The 21,392-nt window shown below is 50.0% G+C and overlaps 2 protein-coding genes across 3 annotated transcripts in view; one reads left to right on the top strand and one right to left on the bottom strand.

The window, feature by feature from the left end:
- Window positions 1–3,404: 3,404 nt before the first annotated feature.
- LOC105105032 (zinc finger protein 773) lies at window positions 3,405–11,375 on the bottom strand. Its single transcript, XM_031457379.2, has 4 exons — window positions 11,242–11,375; window positions 8,566–8,692; window positions 7,986–8,084; window positions 3,405–5,425 (listed from the first exon to the last, which is right to left on the bottom strand). The coding sequence occupies exons 1-4, from the start codon at window positions 11,272–11,274 to the stop codon at window positions 4,284–4,286; spliced, it is 1,401 nt and encodes a 466-aa protein (XP_031313239.1). The 5' UTR covers window positions 11,275–11,375; the 3' UTR covers window positions 3,405–4,283.
- Window positions 11,376–13,870: 2,495 nt separating this feature from the next.
- Window positions 13,871–21,392, top strand: part of ZNF772 (zinc finger protein 772) — a 13,677-nt gene continuing 6,155 nt past the window's right edge. Inside the window, exons 1-6 of one of the 2 annotated variants that reach the window (XM_010998792.3) lie at window positions 13,871–14,230; window positions 14,473–14,551; window positions 14,789–14,827; window positions 16,357–16,483; window positions 17,018–17,140; window positions 17,793–21,392. The exon at window positions 17,793–21,392 is cut by the window's right edge and continues 6,155 nt beyond it. In XM_010998792.3, coding sequence (XP_010997094.1) covers window positions 14,813–14,827; window positions 16,357–16,483; window positions 17,018–17,140; window positions 17,793–18,940 — 1,413 coding nt within the window. In that variant the 5' untranslated portion in view covers window positions 13,871–14,230; window positions 14,473–14,551; window positions 14,789–14,812 and the 3' untranslated portion in view covers window positions 18,941–21,392. The remainder of the gene's footprint in view (window positions 14,231–14,472; window positions 14,552–14,788; window positions 14,828–16,356; window positions 16,484–17,017; window positions 17,141–17,792) is intronic. The other variant, XM_010998791.3, reaches the window with a different exon arrangement.

Here is a 21,392-nt window from a genome sequence, read left to right as displayed (position 1 = left end):
ATAATGGGTTAGGGCCCTTGTATACGCAATTTTAGCAAGTTCCTGGTGATGCTGATCCTGCTGGTTTGGGAACCACTGAATCAGCACCATTTAATGTTAGTTCACAAAGACAATGCAAACAAGTTACAATCTTTTTATTACCTATTTTTAGTCGTTTTATTATGTTTTTTTAATTATATATTTTTCCTGAGGGTCTAAGAGGCCTAGGAGGTTTGCCTAAGGCCACACAGGCAGGGGTCTCCAGTAAGAGATCTCTCAGGTTGCGGCTTCGCCCAACGTGGCCGCAGAAATCTGGCGTGGTCCGTCTTTGGAGCCACAGAGCATTATTTCCCAGTGTCCCTCGCGGTGCCGTCTGGCCTTTGATATGCAGAGTGTAACGGCCCGTCCTTACCTGGCAGCATGCAGGGGAGAAACTACATTACCCAGAAGGCTGTGCTTGTGCGTTGGCGGCGGACGTTCATCCAATGACCACCCAGGAGAGGATTTTCCTGGGGCCCGAGGAGTGGGGGCGGGACTTCCGGTGGCGTCACAGAGGCGGCGGTGGGTCCGGTCGCTATGGGGGCGGAGACTTGAGTCCTGCGACGGGGCTGCTTCCCAGGAGGCTTTTAGGGGCCGAGGAAGGAAGGGGAGGAGAACAGGACTTCTCTCTGCGCCTTTGTCCGAGTTGTGACGCCGCCTGGCTGTGCGCCCTGCCGGCTCCGCACCAGCCCTCCCTCATCCAGGTGCCCAGAGGCGGCGCCTTGGGCCTTGTGTGCGGGTCAGCCCAGGTCACGCCCCGACCACGGCCGAACGGAGAGGGAGTCTACGAAGCTTGAAGGCCCCACCCGCGTCCTCACCCAGTTCACGGGGTCCGATGGCGACAGATTCGCTGGGCCGGATGCAGGTGAGTGGGTGGTCGCCGGCCACAGGGACCCTCGTCCTGTTAAAGCCTCAGGGCCAGGGTATAGAGGATGCAGTCGTCCTAGGACGTTTCGCGTTCTCCTCGCTCTGCCCTAGAGTTTGGGGTACCCAGAGGTGAGTCATTCTTGGCCTATGGTCCTTAATCGAGACTAGGAATTGTGTGGAGCGCTTCCAATTTACGGAACCCAGTAGGATGTGGTAAGGAAGGTCTTCTGGGAACAAGAACTAGCATGTGCGTATGCTCTGATGTGGCACTGAAAGGGGAATGCTCTGGAGGACGCAGGTCTTAGGCTGTGTCTGTTGCGATTGGAGAGCAGGTGGGCAGGAATCATCCATGAAACGGCATATGAGGAGCTGGGCCTTCTGAGGGTAGTGGTGGCAATAGAAAGTTTAGAGCTGAGGAGGGAGATGCCCTGACTCCGGTCTTAATAGGCTCGCTCTGGCTGCAGAGAGAACAGACGGGGGGGGGGGGGGGGGGGGGGGAGGGTGCAGGGTGAGGGCTGATAGTTTCACTAGTGTTCAGTCACCCATATTTCCCTCTGACAAAATCCAATGATGCATATTTTAATATTTTTACTTTTATCTGGGTTTAATTCGCTATATATTTTGTTAAGGATTTTTTTTACCTATATTAATTAGTACTATAGTTCTGTAATTAGTATTTTTTGTACTCATTAAATTTTATATCAGTTATGATGGCCCTGATCCTCGTCTTATTTTCTGAAAGAACATGTTATTGTAGAATTACTTATTCCTTAAATGTTTTCAGAATTCACCAGTGAAAATATTTCGGTCTTTAGTATCTCTCAGTGGTATGTGATAACTTCTTATAGTTTTTGAGCATTTTTATTCCATTTATGTCTAAATACTTCATATTTTGATGCTATTATAAAGGATTTTTTTTTCATTTTCCAAACATTCCTTGCTAGTATGTAGAAACAAATAATTTTTGTATATTAACCTTGTAATCCTGGGCCTTGCTAAACTCAAATCGTTCCCAATTATTAGATCTAGTAACTTTTTACTGAGTAACTTGGAATTTTCAACATAATCATGTCTTAAATGAATAGACAGTTTTGGTTCTACCTTTACAATCTTTAAACCTTTCTATCCCCCTTATGTTACTAACACAGACCTCTAGTACAATGTTCAGTAGAAGTGATGAACATAGACATATTTGCTTTTTTTCCGCAATTATCAGGGCAAAAGCATTAGGTTTCACCGTCAAATATGTTCGCTATTGGTTTTTTCATAGATGCCCTATATCAGGTTGAAGAAATCCCCATCTAATCCTTCTTTGCTGAGAATTTTTATCGTTCTCTGGTTTTGAATTCTGTGAAACGCTTCCACTGTATCGTTGAGATGATTGCTTATTTTAGTCTATTAATATAAATTACATTATAGATTCAATTGTTAAGTCATCCTTGCATTCCTGATAAACAGCACTAGATTTATGATTCATGTGTTTATACATGTATGGCTGGATTCAGTTTGCTAAAATTTTGTTAAGATTTTGTTGTATCTATGTTCATGTGGGTATTGGTCTGTAATATTTTAATACCATCATCCACTTTGGTATTGTGTTAGTGCTGGGTTCACTTAACTAGCTGGGAAGTGTCTGAATCTTGTTTTAGAAGAATTTGTATATAAGTTGTACTATTTCATCTTTAAGTAGTTTGTAAAATTCTTACATGTTCCAAGTATGACTTGGTAGCTGACAGCCACCAAGAAAATAGGACTACCAGTCCTACAACAAGGAACTAAAATTGCCCAACAACTCAAATGAGCAGGAAACAGGATTTCCTTTAAACACTCCAGAAAAAAAAATCACAATCTTGCGAACACCTCGAGGTTAGCCCGGTGAGCCGAGGTCTCAAGACATGTGACCTACAGAACGATAATGTAATAAATGTGTGTTGTTTAAGCCATAGGTTTGTGGCAATGTTAGGACAGCAACAGAAAGCTAATACATCAACATTATTCTTTGAGTATTTCTTTACTTTCTAATGCAAGAATATTTCTTAGGCTCATGTTATAGTCTGCCAGCCCCAACCTGAAAATAGCCTTCTACCTAAGGAGTTCTGATTCTTGTTTTATGAAATGTATTCATAAGCCAACAAATGGACAGTAAATATTCTTAGGCTGCTTTTTAGGCTATCTCAGAAGAGATAGGGGTTATTTTCATGTCTAAACATGTCTACATAGATTGGGTTTTATCTGTATGTAAATCTGTGAGATTTCACAAGATTGGATGACTCTTAAGACTCCAATAGCATACTGAGATAAGGCTTTTCTTCCAGGCAAAGATAAAGTAGTATAAGAAAAAAAAAAGACTACAATGCCAAAATACAATCAATAAAATAACAAATGGATAAATCGGATTTTATGAAAATTGAGAATTTCTACTCCAGGAAAGATACTGTGAAGGAGTGAAAACCAAAGCCACAGACTGTGGGGAAATATTGGTAAAGCACATCAGATGAGTAACTTGCATCCGGAATATCTTAAGAAATTGCAAGACAGTTCTTTTAATAATAGGCAAAAAACTTTGAGCAGTTAATTCACTAAAGAAGATATATGGATGGCAAATACACAGGGAGAAGTCATTCAGGAAATGCAAATTAAAACCACAATGAAATACTACTTCACAGCTACTAGAATGGCTGAAATGAATGGCCAGTGTCTTACATACAAAGGTCAACAAGGATGTGAGGAACCTGGAAATCTAGTACACTCCAGGAAGAATGTGACATGGCATAACTATTTAGAACACAAGGTGGCAAGTTCTTTAAAATTTAAATACTTGGATCAACTTCCAGCATGACAGTGTGAGTTTTGCAGGTCCGCTTCCCAGTGAAACTGGTGAAAACTATTTTTTTAAAAAAAACACCATTTAAAGCCCCTGGAAATGACCCTAAGGATATACAGCAAGTGAAGAAACATTAAATAAATGTTAAGAAAATCTAGTAGTATGGAAGTACAGCAAGAGCCAGTCACATCTGAACCAAGACCACTCCTTCTGCCCCCACTCCAAACTCAGAGATGAAAACCCCAGCCCAGACTGATACAGCCAAGGACACAGGAAGCTCCCAGGCAGAGGGCTAGTCTCTCAGGAAGGGAGTATGTCACCAGTTCTCATCCCGCCCCAGTGTCCATGTTTGGATGAATGATACTCAGTTGTTGGCACAATCATAAAGGCTACTCTGAGAGCGTCTGTGTTTAAATTAGGTTGACAAGGAGATAGCACATACCGTGCACGCTTAAGGCCTTTCTCCAGTCCAAACTTTCTGGTGCCAAATGGGCTTAAGCCATTGGCTGAAACCTTTCTTCACGTCCCCTGTATTTGTAAGGCCTGTTTGGGTTGTGAGGTTTCTGTTGCTGAATCAGAGCAGACCTTTGGTTAAAGGCTTCTCCACCTTGGCTGCATTCAGGACTTCTGCACTGTGAACTTTCTGGTGTTGAATGAGGTTGAAACGCTGGCTAAATGATTTCCCACAGTTACTGCACTCATAAGGCATTTCTCCAGTGTGAATCCTCCGATGTTTCACAAGGCTGGAGCTGTGACGAAAAAACTTGCCACATTCCCTGCACTCGTAAGGTCTTGCTCCAGTGTGAACCCTCTGGTGTTTAACGAGGCTAGAATTCTCACTGAAGAACCTTCCACATTCATTGCACTTAAAAGGCTTTTCTCCAGTGTGAACTTTTCGATGTTGCATGAGGCTAGAGCTCTGGCTAAAAAATTTCCCACATTCACCGCACTCATAAGGCCTTTCTCCGGTGTGAACACGCCAGTGATTAATAAGGCTTGACTTGTGGCTGTAGAATTTCCCACATTCACTGCACTTATAAGGTCTTTCTCCAGTGTGAACTCTCTGATGTTTCATGAGGCTGGAGTTAAAGCTAAAGAATTTCCCACATTCGTTGCACTCGTAAGGCCTTACTCCAGTGTGGATTCTGTGATGCTGAACGAGAGTGGAGTTGTGCCTGAAGGCTTTTCCACACTCACTGCATGTAAAAGGCTTCTCTCCAGTGTGAACTCTCCGGTGTTGAATGAGGTCCGCGTTGCGGCTGAAGGATTTTCCACATTCACTGCACCCGTAAGGCCTCTCGCCGGTGTGAACTATTTGGTGGATAAAAAGGTTGGATTTATGGCTAAATAACTTCCCACATTCGCTGCACTCGTAAGGCTTTTCTCCAGTGTGTAGTCTCTGGTGCTGAACAAGTAAGTATTTCTGACCGAAGGCTTTCCCACATTCGCTGCACCTGTAATGCCTTTTTCCAGGGGGAGGGCCCTCCACACTTTTGGTGCTTGTGTGCGGCGCCCCTCCACCATGAGCCACCTGATGCTTGTGAAGACCAGCGCCAGCTGGGGAGTCCTTCCCACCCTCCTCATCCTCTTCTCTTCTTAAGGGTTTCTCTCCAGAATTCAGCTTCTGCTGTTGGGGAAGCTTTGCTCTGAGCACTCCTTCTCCATCAGCACTCTGCTCAGAAGGTGGCTCCTCCATGTTAGCTCCACGCCCACAACCTGAAAGCAGAGAAATGCTGGTGAAGTGTGTGCAGAGGATGCAGACTTCGGCGGGCAGGGGCGGTGCTCACAGATGTGTCTGACACACCCAGTAATGGCTATTGGCGGGGAGGGAGAGCTTGCTGTGCAGTATGGAGCTGGTGAGCTCACAGACGTGGGGGACTCACGAGTAGCAGGGACAGCCTGTAGACAGGCTGTGAACTCCGCGACCAGGTGCACTGGGTGCGAGAAGGCGGGCCCCTGCCACACATTCTCCTTCCTGCCCTCCTGACTGGGACCCAGCGCCATTCAAGTGCTCCACTGAAGTCCCTTTGCACCTTTTCTTGTGTGCCCCACCCTGACTCCCATTCAAGGCACTTGCCCAGGGGTCCCTCCGTTTCTCCCCTGTGTGCTTGAGTCCGCTCCCTTGGCACTCCCTCCTGTGACCCCCATGGCCCTCGGCCTGCAGTGACTGACACCTGTGAGTATAATAAACTTCTATTCCCACTCTTCTCCTGTCTCCTCTTGTGGCCGCATCTGACTGGCCATCTCATAGAAGAACACAAAACGTTTGGCCTCACAAACAGGATGGTCTAGTCACAGGTGAGGGGGGACTTAGGAGATGCCCCTTACTGTGTGGCTTACTAACTGGCTGTCCCAGTCGGGCTCCACCATCTGGGAAGGCATGGTGGCATGTTGGCATCCCCACGTGCTGCTCTGTGCTGCGTCTCTCAGGCACTGCCAAGGCCTTCAGACCCTAAACTGGGGGCCCTGTCCTCCTAGAACACCCTGAGACTCCACTTCTGGCAGCCCTGACTCAACGAGAGGCAGGGATAGGTTCTCCCACCCGGCACTCCCTGATGAGGGACAGATCGTCATAACTGGTTACAAACAGCATGAAGGCTTCACCGGGCATGAGGGTGAGAGGAGAAAGTGGGCAAGGCGCGCTGGGTGTCACAGGGGGTTGCCTGTGAGCTGGTGTGCTGACCCGTGAGGGCTGGGTGACCTTCAGGGATTACTCGTCACACCGGCACCGGGGGCCTCCTCGTATTCCCCCTCAGTCCTAGCCAGAGATGCTGCAGCCCCGTGAGGAGGTCCGGCAGGCACCCGTGAGGGTCGGTGGCTCTGACAGCCTCCTCTTCGCTGCTGCTGCTCTCTGTCTGCTGATCCCATGGGCACTGGGGGCCCCATCCCTGCAGGTCAGTGGCTCAAGATCTTGCAGGCCAGGATCTTAGCAGGAACATTTAATTCCAGTGCCTCCCAAGAACCAGAGGAGGCTAGCCAATTATTTAAGGAAGGCAAGGGGTCAGGGTACAGCTCCATGCTCAGCATGTGTGAGGTCCTGGGCTCAATCCCCAGTACCTCTGTGAAAAACAAGATAAAACATGTTTGTGACATTGCTGGGCTCTAGCATCGCTGCCTGTCAGCATGCCAGCTCCCCAGCTCCCAAGGTCTGGGAGATATCCCCAAAGGAGACCAGCCACCACAGCCTCTGAGTGCACCCCGCCCAGCTGAGTGAGGAAGGCTGCTGCCCGCCAGATGGGCCACAGCGAGGAAGGACCCAAGGTCTTTCCAGACCCAGCGGCTCAAGAACACGGGAGATCACAAGGAATTCTAAAGAGAAACTCATAATTTTATGAAACTAGAAATCCAGAAATTCTTAAAAGATTTCATTCGAAGAGATGGGGAAACATGTGCTGAGTGGTCACTGAGAGCGTTTATGATACAGCATTTATGGTCGTTGGTTCAAGACCTGCTAAAAGAAGGGGAGCTTGTGCCCACTGTTCCCCCTTCCGAAGACTGGCACTTAGCTCCTGACTAGCATACCTTCAGAGCTCAAGTTCCCCCCACCAAGGCTCCAGTGCCTAACATAATCAAGATGACTGAAGACACCCAGCGGCGCCAGTGGCTGCCCTGCTGTGGGGGTCTGGCCAGGATAGGTTTTGTTTGGTTTCATTTTTGGGTTTTTTTTGGGGGTGGTAACTAGGTTGGTTGGTTGGTTTTTAATGGACATATTGGGGATTGAACCAGGCCCTCGTGCATGCTAAGCATGTGCTTCACCATCGAGCTATTCCCTCCCTGTCCCAGGCAGTACGTTTTATTCAGTGCCTGTTACCCATCAGTCACAGCCCCTGGTTGCCTTTACCTCTGAAGGAACCCAACGTGCAATTACCAAGGTGTCCATGAGGCATTTAAACAGCCCAGCCACTGCCCACAACTACTGCCAGGACCCATACAGGGTCCCCCCAGTTCTTTACCCACCAGGTACCTCCCTTTGATGCTGGGCAGAACAGGCAATATGTATTCCCATCTTAAGAGGACCCGTCACAGCCACAGGAGACACCAGCTTGGGCACCTGTACAGCAAGTTCTGTCAAACGAGATCAAATCGTGACTGCCAACCAGCGCCTGGCAGCAGCCTCTCAGATCAGGGACACACTGCCTGTTCTCCACAGACCTACAAGTCTCTAAGCCCAGATGGGCTCGGATAGCACACTGGCTCGTGAGCCCACTGGAGCGACTCCGGGTATGACTGGAACCCATCCCAGAGTTTACACTTCCCGCTTCCTCCCTCCAGGTACCTCTTGGCACGGCTGCAGCCCTGACTCCAGGGGGAGGCAGAAAGGGCTCTTCCCACCGCTCCAACTCAGTAATTTCACAGGTCCTAGAAGATGTGAATCCTAAGGGAGGGACAAGACAGGCAGGTCAGAGCCGCCAACTCCACAGCACACCACAGGAATGAAAACTAGATATTACAAAAAAGAACCTTGGAAAGGATCTTGTAAGGAAAAACTCAGCCCAGCAGTGGCCATGTTGGTGCCTCAATTCCTGGCCCAGGTAGATCCCATGCCAGCCATAGCGAGAGGGCAGAACTGGGGACCAGAACCCCCATGGGTTCTCACAGGGTCACCAGGCCAGGGAGGGGCCAATAGGGTGTGATGGCATCAGTCTAACTGCAACACCTCTGATCCCCAAACCCTTTCCTGCACAATTCTGGGGCAGCTTGGGGACAGAAGGGGTAGAGCACCCAGCCCATCCTGCAACTCATAATGCCTCCTACCAGACGTGGGGAAGGTGCAGGACCCGTAGTCCCGCTCTGTGGTGGACAGGCCTGCTCTTGGAGAAGGGAAGGGGGAAACCTGTGGGGTGCGAGGACCCTACCCAGAGAGGCCATCAGTGCGAAGTTCTCCAGCATCACACTGCGGTACAGGAGTCTCTGGGTCTCATCCAGGAGCCCCCACTCGTCCCAGGAGAAGTAGACGGCCACGTCCTCAAACGTCACTCGGCCCTGCCAAGATGGGGATGGTCAAGGTTATATGCAGCCTCCTTTCCTAGGACTCCAAGCGTATCCCCCGACGCCCACCCTCCTCCCAAGCTCCCCACCTCAGAAGGATACCCAGCCCTGGTGTCGCTGATGCCCACCCTCGGCTGTCCCACCCATCGCTGTGTACTGCCCTCAGCAACAACAGGCAGTGGGTGGGCAGGTGCCATCTCAGCTCTGGGCCTGGCCTGCAGAGCCTCACCCTTCTCCTGCCAGACAATTCACCCGGGATCCTCCAGACTATCCTTCCCAAACACAACGAGAATTGATCACCATTCTCCCTACAGCCCCCAGTACAACGGCCTGAGGCCATAGGTTTACACGCTCCCCCAGCATGTACATCATTCTTTACACCACACCTCCGACCCCTCATTGTCACCACCACGCCTCACAGCAGGTATTGGCCTCGCCACCGGCCAGTGTGCACAGGGCATCCTGAGAGTGCTCAGCAAATGAATCAGAACCCCACCCTGTCTGAGTGCCGCAAAGGCCCTGACCGCCAAAGGCAGCTCCCAGGCCTGCTCTGAAGGTCTCCCTACTTGGCCCTTATCCCTGCTTCACCCTCAGCCACCTGGAACCACGCACAGATCTCAGACACCTCAGCTTCGTCCACTTCTGTGTCCTCTCCCCAGTCTCCGCTCCCTCTGATGCTTATTCGAAGTCCAGGTCCACTTGTCTCTCACATCAGGGCTACAGCTGTCCTGGAGTACCCCATCTGATCTCGTGCTAGTCCCTGGCAACCATGTTGGGCCCCAAAGGCTCACCCAAGGCCCCTCACACCGTCATCCGTCCTCAGTGATGCCTCTTACTAGCTGTGTGACCTTGGGTAGATACTCCACTTCCCTGGGCCTCAGTATTGCAATCTGTCAAATGGGGATTATAATGCTGTCCACTCAATGGGGCTACTGTTTGCATCAAACTCACCTCCATGCTTCAGGTACTAGTGTTGACTTTTATTGTCCTCATAAGTGATGCTTTTCTCGACACTGCCATGCAAACGAACGGATAGGTATTAAAAATGTAGTTTTTTTAACATGCTCTTTAACTAAGAAAACACGAGATTGAAACTGTTTGATCTAATCAAATGGATGAGCAGCATATTAAGACTTCAACCATTAAGTGCTTATACCTCTTAATTTGTTAAATCCATGTTATTTGAACTGCCTATGTATGTATATGTATATATGTAAATATATACAAATGTATGTATACACACATTATATGTATTTTTACCAGTTAGGATTAAATGAGTACTTATTTCATAAACTTAAAATTTAATAAATTGGGGGCTTGGATCTGAGAAAACTGAATAGACATTAGTCCTGTTGGCAACCTGGCTGCTACACTCTGGAATGGGGCCTTTCCATTGGAGCGGTTACTCTTCCCTCCTGCCCCCAAAGCTGGGAGAATTTAGGCACTGAAGGGGATGCTCGACTAGCTTGGCTGACTATTCTTTTTCCTCACAAGGAGTGGAAACAAGAGTCTGCTGAGCCTGGAGTGCCAAATCTGCATCACTGACCATCTCAGTCTCCATCCCAGTCCCGGGTCCTTATAACCCATAACACTCCACTCCTGTACACACCAGCCAGAACAACTTCAGAGCACAGGAATTCATCCGTCTGGAGGCAGTCCTACCCTCCAGGCTCATGTGAAATAAAAACTTTAAGATTCTCCCTCCTAAATATGAACCCCAGGCCTTGCCCTGGTCCAGAAAACCACCCACCATCCCTCAGATATCTCCAGTCCAGCTCCCTCCCCAGAACCCCATAGATGAGTGAGCACGCCACCCATGTGACATCTCCACTCTGGGACAGCTCAGGGTTACCATGTCCAAAAACCCAACTCCTAATCTTTTCCCTGAAACCTGCTCCCTGCACTGAATTCCCCATCTCCATTCTTTCAGATATTCAAGAAACAACAGTGCCAACCAAAAAACAGGATTGTCCTTCCACTTTTTCACAGCCTCATCTGGTGCACCAGAAGTCCTGTCTGTTCAGTTTTTAAAACCAATCAGAGATCTGATCATCCCTTCCCTCTTGCTCCCCAGCAATGGTCCAGTACCCACCAGAACTCTCTATTGTATTGACTTCCTCACAGGTCTCCGTGTCTCCACCCCCATCACCGTCTGTTTTTCCCTGAGAAGCCTTTGGAAAACTCGACACATAGACTGAGTCTCTCATATCCACAACCGAGTGGGGCCACCAGCGGACTCAGAATGAAGGGCCAGCTGCTCGGCCTGCATTTTCGCGTGAGTCGTCCTCTCGACTGTTCGTGCAGACTCGAGACAAACCTGAAGGTCAAGGCCCAGAGTTCAGTGACTGTTCCAAGGCTGTGACTGTGCCGGAACCTCTGCCTGTAACCCTCTCTCACACCCCATCATACTGGCTGGCAGAAATGGGGACCCCACCCAGAGCTCCCTACAGAGCTGGACCCAGGGGCCTGAGCAGGGGACGATCAGTGGGGTCTCCAGTGTCCGGCGGGAGAGGGCGGTGCGGGCCCGGAGGACGCGCGTTTACCTGAGGCGGGTCCCTCAGCGCGGCCGCCGCCATCGGAGCCCGTGGGAGGAGCGGCACCGGGAGCGGAGGTCCCGGTCGGGCCCCAGCAATCCCAGTCCCCGACCCAGAATCGCGAGACCCCCGGGCGCCGCTGAGGAACGTCAGACCCGCCTCAGAGCAAGGAAGACAACGTCCGTCTCCTCTAGCGCCTTCCCACTCTGGTCACCTCAGCTCGACAGCAACCTTTCCGGAGCCTCTGATCAGGCTGACCGACAGCAGAATCCCCGAAATGACCGCCCCTAAGCCGACGCCGGAAGTCCCGCCCAGCGGGTTCTGCACGTCCGAAACGTCTGTTTTATTGGCCGAGAGCCACCGCGGCGTATGGCAGCGCCTTCTGGGTAATGTAGTTCCCAAACCGCCAAACGTTGAGAAGTGGATACCGCTGCAGAGATGGCGGTGGAAGGGAAATCCGGGTCAAGAACTTTGCCAGTCTGACATCTGGAGACTGTCCTTATTATAGATGGGCCTGTATTTCACTGTTCCTGAGCAGCCGGTGCTGCAGTTTTTCTATCTCTTGAAGGAATCAAAGAGGATCTTGAGGGTCACAATAAAACCTTGGAATGAGCCAGTTACACATTACCAAAGTTCCTTTCCAGTGGAGCGCCCAATATCAAAAACGGTGGTGAAGCAAAGACTCTGAGCTCTGGATACAGGTGATGAGATAGCCAAGGATCCCAAGTGTTCACCTCCCTCCATTACCCCAAACTCATCTGTGCCCTTCTCTACTTAAGGGCCCAGCATTGATGTTCAAACAGGACAAAAAGCCTCAAACCCAACACTTCTCTCCCCCTAGCGTTCTCCTCTTCATCCCTTCTTCGTATTCCACTACTCTTCCATTTCCATGTTACAAACCCAACTCCCTGCAGGTGGGAAGGATGCTGGACTGTTGTTGACACCAGGCAGCTGTTGATAAAAGAGATGACAACACTTTATTATGTGTTCTTCCACTGTCTCCTTTACCACTGACTCCTTTATTCGTGTCCATCTTCATTTCCCAGATTTTTCTCTTCTAAGTCTCATATGTAGGCTAAGCAGTGACGAACTTCGTCACCACTTTGGAATGACTCATGAGGACAAAAGATAATGAAGTTTTCGCTCCTTCCTGGAACTTTCTGGAACTAGGTGTTCAGTACTATCTGATTCTGGAAAGGAGGAGGGGAGATGTCAAGCTGGACCAGCCAAGGGTGGTCCATCTCCCTGATACCTAGTGACAGTTTACCCTCTCAAGTAGAGAGGAGATTCTTATCGTGATCAAATGACAGATCAGGCCAAACAAATACAGTTAATGAATGAACTGGTTTATTGAAACTTACATATAAGTGAGAAAAAGTGGGCAGAGACATAGAGAGCCAAATGTAAGTTAATATACAGAATGAAAGTAAGCCACTGGAGTACAAAGGGCTAGTGACGGACTAAGTCCCTGTGAGCACAAATGGAAAAGCCCAGTTGGACCAGGAGACGATTATCAACCCAAAGTTGAGTGTGCTTGCCTGCAATGCAGCAAAGCCAATCTGCTGACACCAAATTGTGGTGAAGGGAGTACAGTGTTTGTTGCAAGATGCCAAGCAAGGAGAAAGGCAGCTAATGTTCAAAAGACCTGAACTCCTGGGTGGCTTTTAGGGATGGGTTTTCAAAGACAAAATGAGGGAGAAAATTGTGGGGAACATGATCAGCTTGTGCTTTTCAAACTGGTAGACGATGAAGTAACCAGGTGAGGTCACAAGGGTCAATATTGTCAAATCTTTACACTTCAGCCCTTCCGGGGGTAACATGCACAGGGTCTTCATTCTCTGTCTGGTTGGGGTCTGGTTTCTGTAAAACAATTGAGGAATGTGCATTAGACTTTACCTTTGAGATACAACTGGGAGTCCTTGGAGCTGATCTGTTGTTTAGGTTATGGTTATTTCTCTGCCTGACTGCCTTTTTTTTTTTTTTTTTCTGCATTCCTTAGTTCTTCTAGTCATAAACTGCTGGGGCTTGTTTCTTTCTCGACTCATGGAGGGCCTAAGAGGCCACAGTATATTCCTACAGCCTTTTTCTTTTAACAATAAAACATAATTTTATTTCATGAACATAATGTATTTAGCTATGAAACAGCACCTTTTTAGATTGAAGTATAGTTGCTATACAATATAATATGTTACATGTTTACATTATGATTCACAATGTTTAACGGTTATACTACATTTATACTTATCATAAAACATTGGCTATTATTTCCCAACTTGTACAATATATCCTTGTAGCTTGTTTTATACCCAATAGTTTATACCTCTTAATATCCTACCCCTATATTGCCCCTCCTCCCTTCCCTCTCCCCACTGGTAACCACTAATCTGTTCTCTTTATCTGTGGGTCTGTTTTTTTGTTTGTTTCTTTCTTTGTTACATTCAGTAGTTTATTGTATTTCTTAGACTCCACATATAAGTGATACCATGCAGTATTTGTCTTCTCTGACTTATTTCACCGGAAATATCGGTGCGGCTCTGTTAAGAGGAAGCGGCGCTCTATCTAAGCCGATTCCAGGCGAGGGCAGCTCGGAGGCGCAGGTACCCCTACTCCATCGTTGGTGCTGTGGGAACTACATTACCCAGGAGCCTTGGCGGAGCTGGGCCAATGAAGGCCCAGAAAAGGGGCGTTTCCGTTCCTACGGAAGACGCTAAGGCGGGACTTCCTATTCCCTCCCTGGGCGGACATTTTGTTTGCTTTTGGATTAGTCCACCAAATCCGTTTCCACGGCGCAGCGTTATAGCCGAGGTGACACAACAGAGAAAACGCGAGAGGCGTTGTCGGCGCCAAACAGAGGCGGACCTGAGGAGCGGCAGCGGCACCGCCCGGTGACCGGGCCGCCGGGACCCCGCACTTGTCGCTCTGCAGCTTCTCCGGCCCCTCACGCCTGCCTCAGTCCACAGGTCCGATGGCGGCGGCCGCGCTCGCTGACCCGGCGCAGGTGGGTAATGCGCCCCTGGCCCTCCCCCGGCCTCGGGCGAGGGGCGCCTCGGGTCCCCGCAGCTCAGGCCCATGCGTCCGGGCAATGCGGGGCGCTCTCGGTCGGGTCCCGTGTCTGACGGCCAGCGCGGTGGGACGTAGAAGGATGTGACAGGGGAGGGGCCGCGTGTGCGGAGGCTTAGAGGCGCGACACAGCCCCTGAAGAGATCAGAGAATCTGAGCAGCTGTGCCTTCATTCTCAAGGTGATGGGAGCCACGGAAGGCTCTGAACAGAGGAGACACACGAGCTGATGGTTGAAAAAGTATTCCGTAGACCGCCCAGGTGTGAACAGACTTGGGGTGCAGGGTGGGGCCGGGGGAGACGACGAGGACAGTGGGGCCCAGAAAGTTGAGATGTAGTCTGAGGCAATGCAGCGGTCACCTGGCCCTGAGGCCTGGGCCACAGAGGGTAGTCAGCCAGCCCCAGGTCCTTGTGGCGGGGCAGGAGTAGGGGACAGGCTTCAGCCCGTGGGGCTCTTTTCGCGGTTGCTTGTCTCTCACAGTTTTCTTCTTTCCACAGGTTCCCGTGATCTCAGATGCAATTATGGGCCCTGTTCAGGTGAGGGGAGGTTGTCCTTGTTCTCATCAGTTCGTCCCCACCCCCACCCACGAGGTCTCCAGGACTGGTGTCACAGAACACTTTACTTATACTCTCTCCTGGCTCTGGAGTCTGAGGCCCCTGGAGAAACCCCAAGCCCAGGGTTCTGAGCTCAGACCAGGGGCTAAATGGAAAGGTTCCCATTTCTGGGAACCCTTGGAATAAGGTTTTGTTCCAGGCACAAGAATCAGAATGTGCAAAGATTTGAAGGTGAGATTGAGTTGGGAGTTTTCAGGAAACTCCAGGTCTCTGGGAGGAGAGTATACCTCAAATGGTAGAGCGCATGCTAAGCATGCACGAGGTCCTGGGTTCAAGCCCCAGTACCTCCAATAAAAAAAATTATAATAATATTAATAATAATAAATAGGCCTAATAACTACCTCCAAAAAAATAAAAAAAGAAACTCCAGGCCTCCACCATGTCTGGTAGTAATCAGGAGCAGGTGGTCAGGAGGTCAGGTCTGAGATGGCCGGCTTACAAGGCGGGCCTCTCTTCTGAGGGCAGTGTAGCTGTGATGGGTGTGGGGCAAAGGAGTGAGGTAATCTGATCCAGGTTTTAGCAGCCTCCCTCTGGGTGCCCAGTGGAGAACAGACTGTATGTGATGAGGGCTGACGGAATTGGAGTAGAGACAAGGGGACTGGGGAGAAGGCTGCTTCAACATTCCAGGTGAATGGTAAGGGATGGGCCAGAGGGGTGGCTCTGTAGATGGGAGAAGTGATGGGGTCAGATTTTCTGATGTGAGAGTGAGAGATGGCCTCAAGGTTTTAGGCCTTATCAGCCGGAAGGATAGAAACTCCATCATCAAGTTTGGAAGTAATTCTGTGTGGATACCTAGAGTTTATTTGTGGCCATGTGAAGAGTCCGATGTTCCAGAAAACACTGAATGGAGGGATCAAGTGAACTGCTGGACACAGGGCTGAAGTTCTGTGGAAGGTTCAGGATGGAGACATCCAAAAACTAGAAGATTGGGTGTACATCGGTTTATGAGGGAGAATCTGCACATCACAGTGGCAGTGCCGTTAATGAACCAGGAAGGTGATGGTGGACACCAGCGACTGGGTAGGAGGCCAGAACTGGGAGACAGAGAGGGATCCAGAAACATGGTGTACCTGTGGAAAGGAGAATGGATTGATGGTCCTTGGGTCCTGGTGTTGGGGGCTTAAGGAAGAAAGATGAGCCCAGCTTTGGTTGTCTGGTCAGCAAGAGCCTAGCAACTCCAGGAGAACTGGCTGGAAGGAGAGGGTGAGGGTATGGCCCTGCATGCCAGCCCCAGAGCTTAGATGGTGCCTTTCTGCCCTGGCCTGTTGCTGTGGGTGGACACAGTGATGAGAGGGGCCTTGCAGAGAGAGCAGACCCCTGTGGCACCCAGCCCTGATAGTTGCTCTGAGTTGAGTTAGGTAGGAAGGAATGCTGGAGGGATCTCTGGGGGAGCATGATGGGGTCCTTGGGAGAGGGGCTGTTCACAGACTCGGCTCTCCCCACTGTGGCAGGGGAAAGTCAACTTTGAGGACGTGTTCGTGTACTTCTCCCAGGAGGAGTGGGGACTCCTTGATGAGGCTCAGAGGCTCCTGTACCGCGAGGTGATGCTGGAGAACTTTGCACTTATGGTATCACTGGGTAAGGCCCTCACATCCCCAGTGGCGTCCTGGACTGGGCTGTCCCCCTTCCCTGTTTCCCAGAGGCAGCTTGGCCCTTCTTGTGTCAGAGCCACAGGCATCCCCCCCGTCCGCAGCTCCCTGAGGTGGGCACTCTGGATGCCAGGTGCGAGCTGCGTGCACTGCCACCTCCAGCTTCCGAGCAGCCCCAACACCTGCTGCCCTGAAGGCTTGCATGGATGGATGCAGGAGTGAGGCATCCCGTAGTCGCCCGGTGGATCATATCCAGCTGGTCCTCTCCCTGACTGGGTGCCTCTGTCCTGATCCATGGCACTCCTGTCCCCCAGGTTCTGCCCCTTTCCTCCAGCTGATAGTTTTGGCCACCAGTCTGTGTCAGGAGTTGCATGGACTGGGATGGGCACTACCTGCAGGGACCACTAGGCTCTCCCTGCTAGACACTACTGCAGAGCTATTTTGATAATACTTAGTTTTCTTTGCTGAGGGGTGGCTCACCGAGAGCAGTGCTGGCCATTTACCTGTCCTGTCTTTTCTTTAGGATATGTGTCCTCCATGCCCCATGGGGTTGCTCCACGGGAGCTGGGCAGTGAGCCCTGGGGATCTGACTGGGCGGACATGACTCCGGCCGTGACCAGAGAGGCTCAGGGAGGGTGTGGCCCTGGTGAGTGGGAGCTGGGGAAAGATGTGATGTCGGGCTGGGTTCTAGTCATTCCTCCAGCTGCTCTTCGCCCACGGTCATTGATGTGGCAAGGCCACCGGGTACACTTCATTCCTGTCTGCTTTTCCATTTACACACTTGTCAGTTGACTGTTACACTCAGACCTTTGACCTTTGGCCGTTGCCCACCTCTGCCGCCACATCTCAGCTGTTCCTCTCCACTGCTGCTTCTGCACTGCTTTCCAACATTGGCTTATGCTTAACGTGTTGTGAGATACTTTAGGTAATACTTCAACACCAACTGTTCTGTTTGGTTGTAGCTGTTCAGGGGACACAGCCTTCTGCACAGTGCTCACCTGTCCCCAGCAGACTGGGCCTTGCTGAAATCCATTTGCAGATGACTTCATTGGAGACCCCAGCTCTTCCTGGGCTGTTCCCCATGTCTGTGTCCTCTCCCCCTCAAAGCCATTTCCGTTCTGTGACCTTTAGATGCCAACTACTGCATAGCAGCCCTTTACTCAGCTTGAACTTGGGCCTCTTGTCCTGTGGGCAGTCCCGTGACCTTGGTCTTAGTTCTGTTAGACACACATTTCGAATGAGACTGCCCCTTCCCACCAGTGTCAATGTGCACTTCACCAGCACTTGTCTGCTTTCAGGCTGTCGGCGTGGGGAGGAGGAGGAGGAAATACCTTTTGAGCAGAGCGTTTCTGTAAAAGGAGTGTCACAGATCACAGTTCCTAGGACAGTTCTGTCTTCCGAGAAGGCTCACCCCTGTGAGACATGTGGCCCGATCCTGAGAGCTGTTCTGCACTTGGCTGAGCACCAGGAAACACACTGTGAGCAAAAACTACACGTGTGTGTGGCATGTGGGAAACAGCTGTGGTTCAGCACAAACCTTCACCACCAGAAGCCACACAGTGGAGAGAAGCCCTGCAGACGGGACGAGGGCAAGGCCTGCCTTGTGAACAGCTGCCCCGTCCAGTCACTGGAGGTACCCTTTCCCACGGGGGAGGGTTGTAAGGACTTCCCAGCCAGCTCAGGCATTTTCCAGCACCGCACCCCTCTGGGTAAGTGGAAGCCACAAAGTAACACCACGTGTGTAGAGGCCTTTCACAGTGGACAGAGGCATTACGAGTGCAGCGAGTGTGGGAAAGCCTTCAGCCGTAAAGACTCACTTGTCCAGCACCGGAGGGTCCACACGGGAGAAAGGCCGTACGAGTGCAGCGAGTGTGGGAAGGCCTTCAGCCGCAGAGCCATACTTGCTCAGCACCAGAGAGTCCACACAGGAGAGATGCCTTATGCGTGTGGGATATGTGGGAAGGTTTTTAATCACAGCTCTAACCTCATTGTACACCAGAGAGTCCATACTGGAGCCAGGCCGTACAAATGCAGTGAGTGTGGGAAAGCCTACAGCCACAAATCCACGCTTGTCCAGCATGAGAGCATCCACACGGGAGAAAGGCCTTACGAGTGCAGCGAATGTGGGAAGTACTTCGGTCACAAATACAGACTCATTAAACACTGGGGTGTTCATACCGGGGCAAGGCCCTACGAGTGCATTGCGTGTGGGAAGTTCTTCAGCCAAAGCTCCGACCTTATTGCACACCAGAGAGTTCACAACGGTGAAAAGCCGTATGTGTGCAGCGAGTGTGGAAAAGCCTTTAGCCACAAACACGTGCTTGTTCAGCACCATAGAATCCACACTGGAGAAAGGCCGTATCAGTGCAGTGAGTGTGGGAAGGCCTTCAGGCAAAGGGCTTCCCTCATCAGACACTGGAAAGTTCACGCTGGAGAAAGGCCTTAGGATGGCGGAGAATACGCTGTCCTGTTCAGCACAGTGGGGGACACCAGGGAGAAGCTCTGAGAGCGGCCTTTGTGAGTCGCCGTCAGCCGGGAGCTGAGCCTTGTGTGTGTGAACTCCCACCCTGAGGAGGTTCTTCTGTGCGCCAGCTACATGGGGCGCTTTCTGGGGCAGTGCTGAACTTTGTAACATGCCTTTGTCCACTTGAACAGCTTCTGCACACTTGCCAGAAGTATATTGCTGCCAGTGTCTCTGGAAGAAGCCATCCATCTATGCAACAGCAGGGTCCCAGCTTGCGCAGAAGTCACCCCCGCGTGCTTCAAGGGGCAGGCTCTCTGCTGCTGCTCCCTTCCCTGGAGGGAATCACCGGTAGCCTGAGCCCATTGAAGTCCTCACTCCTTTCTGCTTCCCCGCGCCCTCAGGTGTTTTAAGCTTGGAGGTGATCCAGTTTCGGCCAGAAGAATACAATCTTTGTTCTGCAGGCTGCTTACAGAGATGTCCATTTTTCAGGCTTTGTCAGTCTCCTGTAGCCCTCCTGATGGATTTGTCCAGCCTCCAAGTCATGTAACTTGGGGATTGCCTGCCTCTTGCTGTTCTGGTTTTGCAACAAATGCCTTAGTTTTTAAGCCACCTTTAATCCTGGGGGTTGTGTTCACTTTGTGGGTTGAGTGGAGAACAGAGTTGGGCTGGCAGAGCCCAGTGAGGGAGTGAGCAGCTTGTGTGAGAGCTCCAGCTGTCGTGTTGCTGTGGCGGTAGAATGGCAGAGAAAGAACAGCTCTCATTCTGGTTTCAGCCTAGTTTGCTCTGCTGCTCAAGGCCTCCTAGGACAGAATACCAGTCCTCGGGGGCCTCATCACGTGGCCTGTGTGGTGAGAGGATTTGTAGGACCAAGGGCACCCTGAGCAGTGGGCGTGTGCTGTGACAGCCTCTGGTGTGTCTGGGAGCAGCGTGACTTGGGCCCCTTGTTCCCACGGGTGTGTCATATTCCTCAGCCCTCTTGAGGGGAGCTTGGTTCCCTGGGAACTGCCAGCATCCCTGATCTGTCGTTTGGTGGGCAGATGTCACTGTCCCCTAAGAGGGCCAGGTAGGAGTCATAACTGATACAGAGACTGATTAACAGGAAATTGGAGACTACAGCCAGCCGTAGGGACTGTCAGTCTTCTAAAGGTGTCTCTGCAAATGTTTCCATCACTTTGGCTTTGGTGTGAGGGTTTACGGAAATTCTCAGGACTCCCATAGTTGTGTCTCCTAGTCTTATGGCTGCTGACCGTCTGAGCAATCTAAACACTTTCTGCAATTAATTGCACATATTTATAGTGTATAATTTGGTAAGTTTCAGTACATGTTTGCACCTTTGAAACCAAGGTTCCTGATTCCTTTTACAATATCTCTCCCTGTCATCCATTCCCAATCAACCACTCATCTTGCTTTCTGTCACCATAGGCTTGTTTGCAGTTCCTAGAGTTTTATGTGTGTGTGTGGCGGGGGGTTAATTTAAAATGTGCTAGTACGTACGTGGCTTTGACAACCCTGCATAATTATTATGTGGTTTATCAACGTTCTGTGTGTCAGTAGTTCATTCTTCTCCGTCTATACATTTGTTTAGAGTACTCCACTTTAGAGAAATAGTTCCAAAGGAAGTGACCCCAGAGAGAACTCCCGAGAATGAAGCCGCAGGGTCTGTTACAGCCTCAACCTGGAAGTGATGCACCGTCGTTCCTGACTCACTCTGTGGGTGACAGACTAATCTTGGTTCCAGGTGGGGATTCGTGGGAGGGTTTCTTGGATACTGGTGACCGTAATCGTAGTTGTTTTTCTTTTTTTTTTCTTTTCTTTTTTTTTTTTTTTTTAACCTTTTTAGTCTTTTAATGAGGAAGTATATCAACTGATTTCAAAAGGTAAACCAGCTTTGCATTTCTGAGGTAAAGCACGTCTGGTCATGATGTATTACTCTTTTCGTGTATCGTTGAATTTAGTATGCTGGGTTTGGGGGTTTGTTTTGTTTTGTTTTGTTTTTTAAGATTTTGCATCCATGCTCATGAGGGATGTTAGCCTCATTTTTTTTTTTTTTTTTTTTTTTTTTTTTGGATGCTTGGTTTTGGTGGCTAGCAGTGTGATGCTGGCTTTACAGAACATGTTGGTCAAGTATTCCCTGCTCTTCAATTTTCTGGAAGAGTTTGTGAAGAACTGGCATTCTTTCTTAATTGTTTGATAGAATTCACTGTGAAGAATCTGGGCCTGGAGTCTACTTTGTGGAAAGGTTTCTAAGTGTTAATTTAATTTCCTTGGTGGACATAGGTTTGTACAGAGTATCTTTCTGTTTTTTCCTACAGTGAGCTTTGGTGGTTTGTCTCTTTCTCAAGGAGTTTGTTTTATTTAGTAGTCAAAATTTTCAAGTTATTCTCTTATTATTTATTAGTATGTGTAGAGCCTTCAGTGATGCCACCTGTCTTAT

The sequence above is a fragment of the Camelus dromedarius genome, chromosome 9 (genome assembly GCF_036321535.1).
Source record: "Camelus dromedarius isolate mCamDro1 chromosome 9, mCamDro1.pat, whole genome shotgun sequence".
In the NCBI taxonomy this organism is placed as follows: Eukaryota; Metazoa; Chordata; class Mammalia; order Artiodactyla; family Camelidae; genus Camelus; species Camelus dromedarius.
Note: the sequence above shows the minus strand (reverse complement) of the source record. Positions and strands in the feature narration are given on the sequence as shown.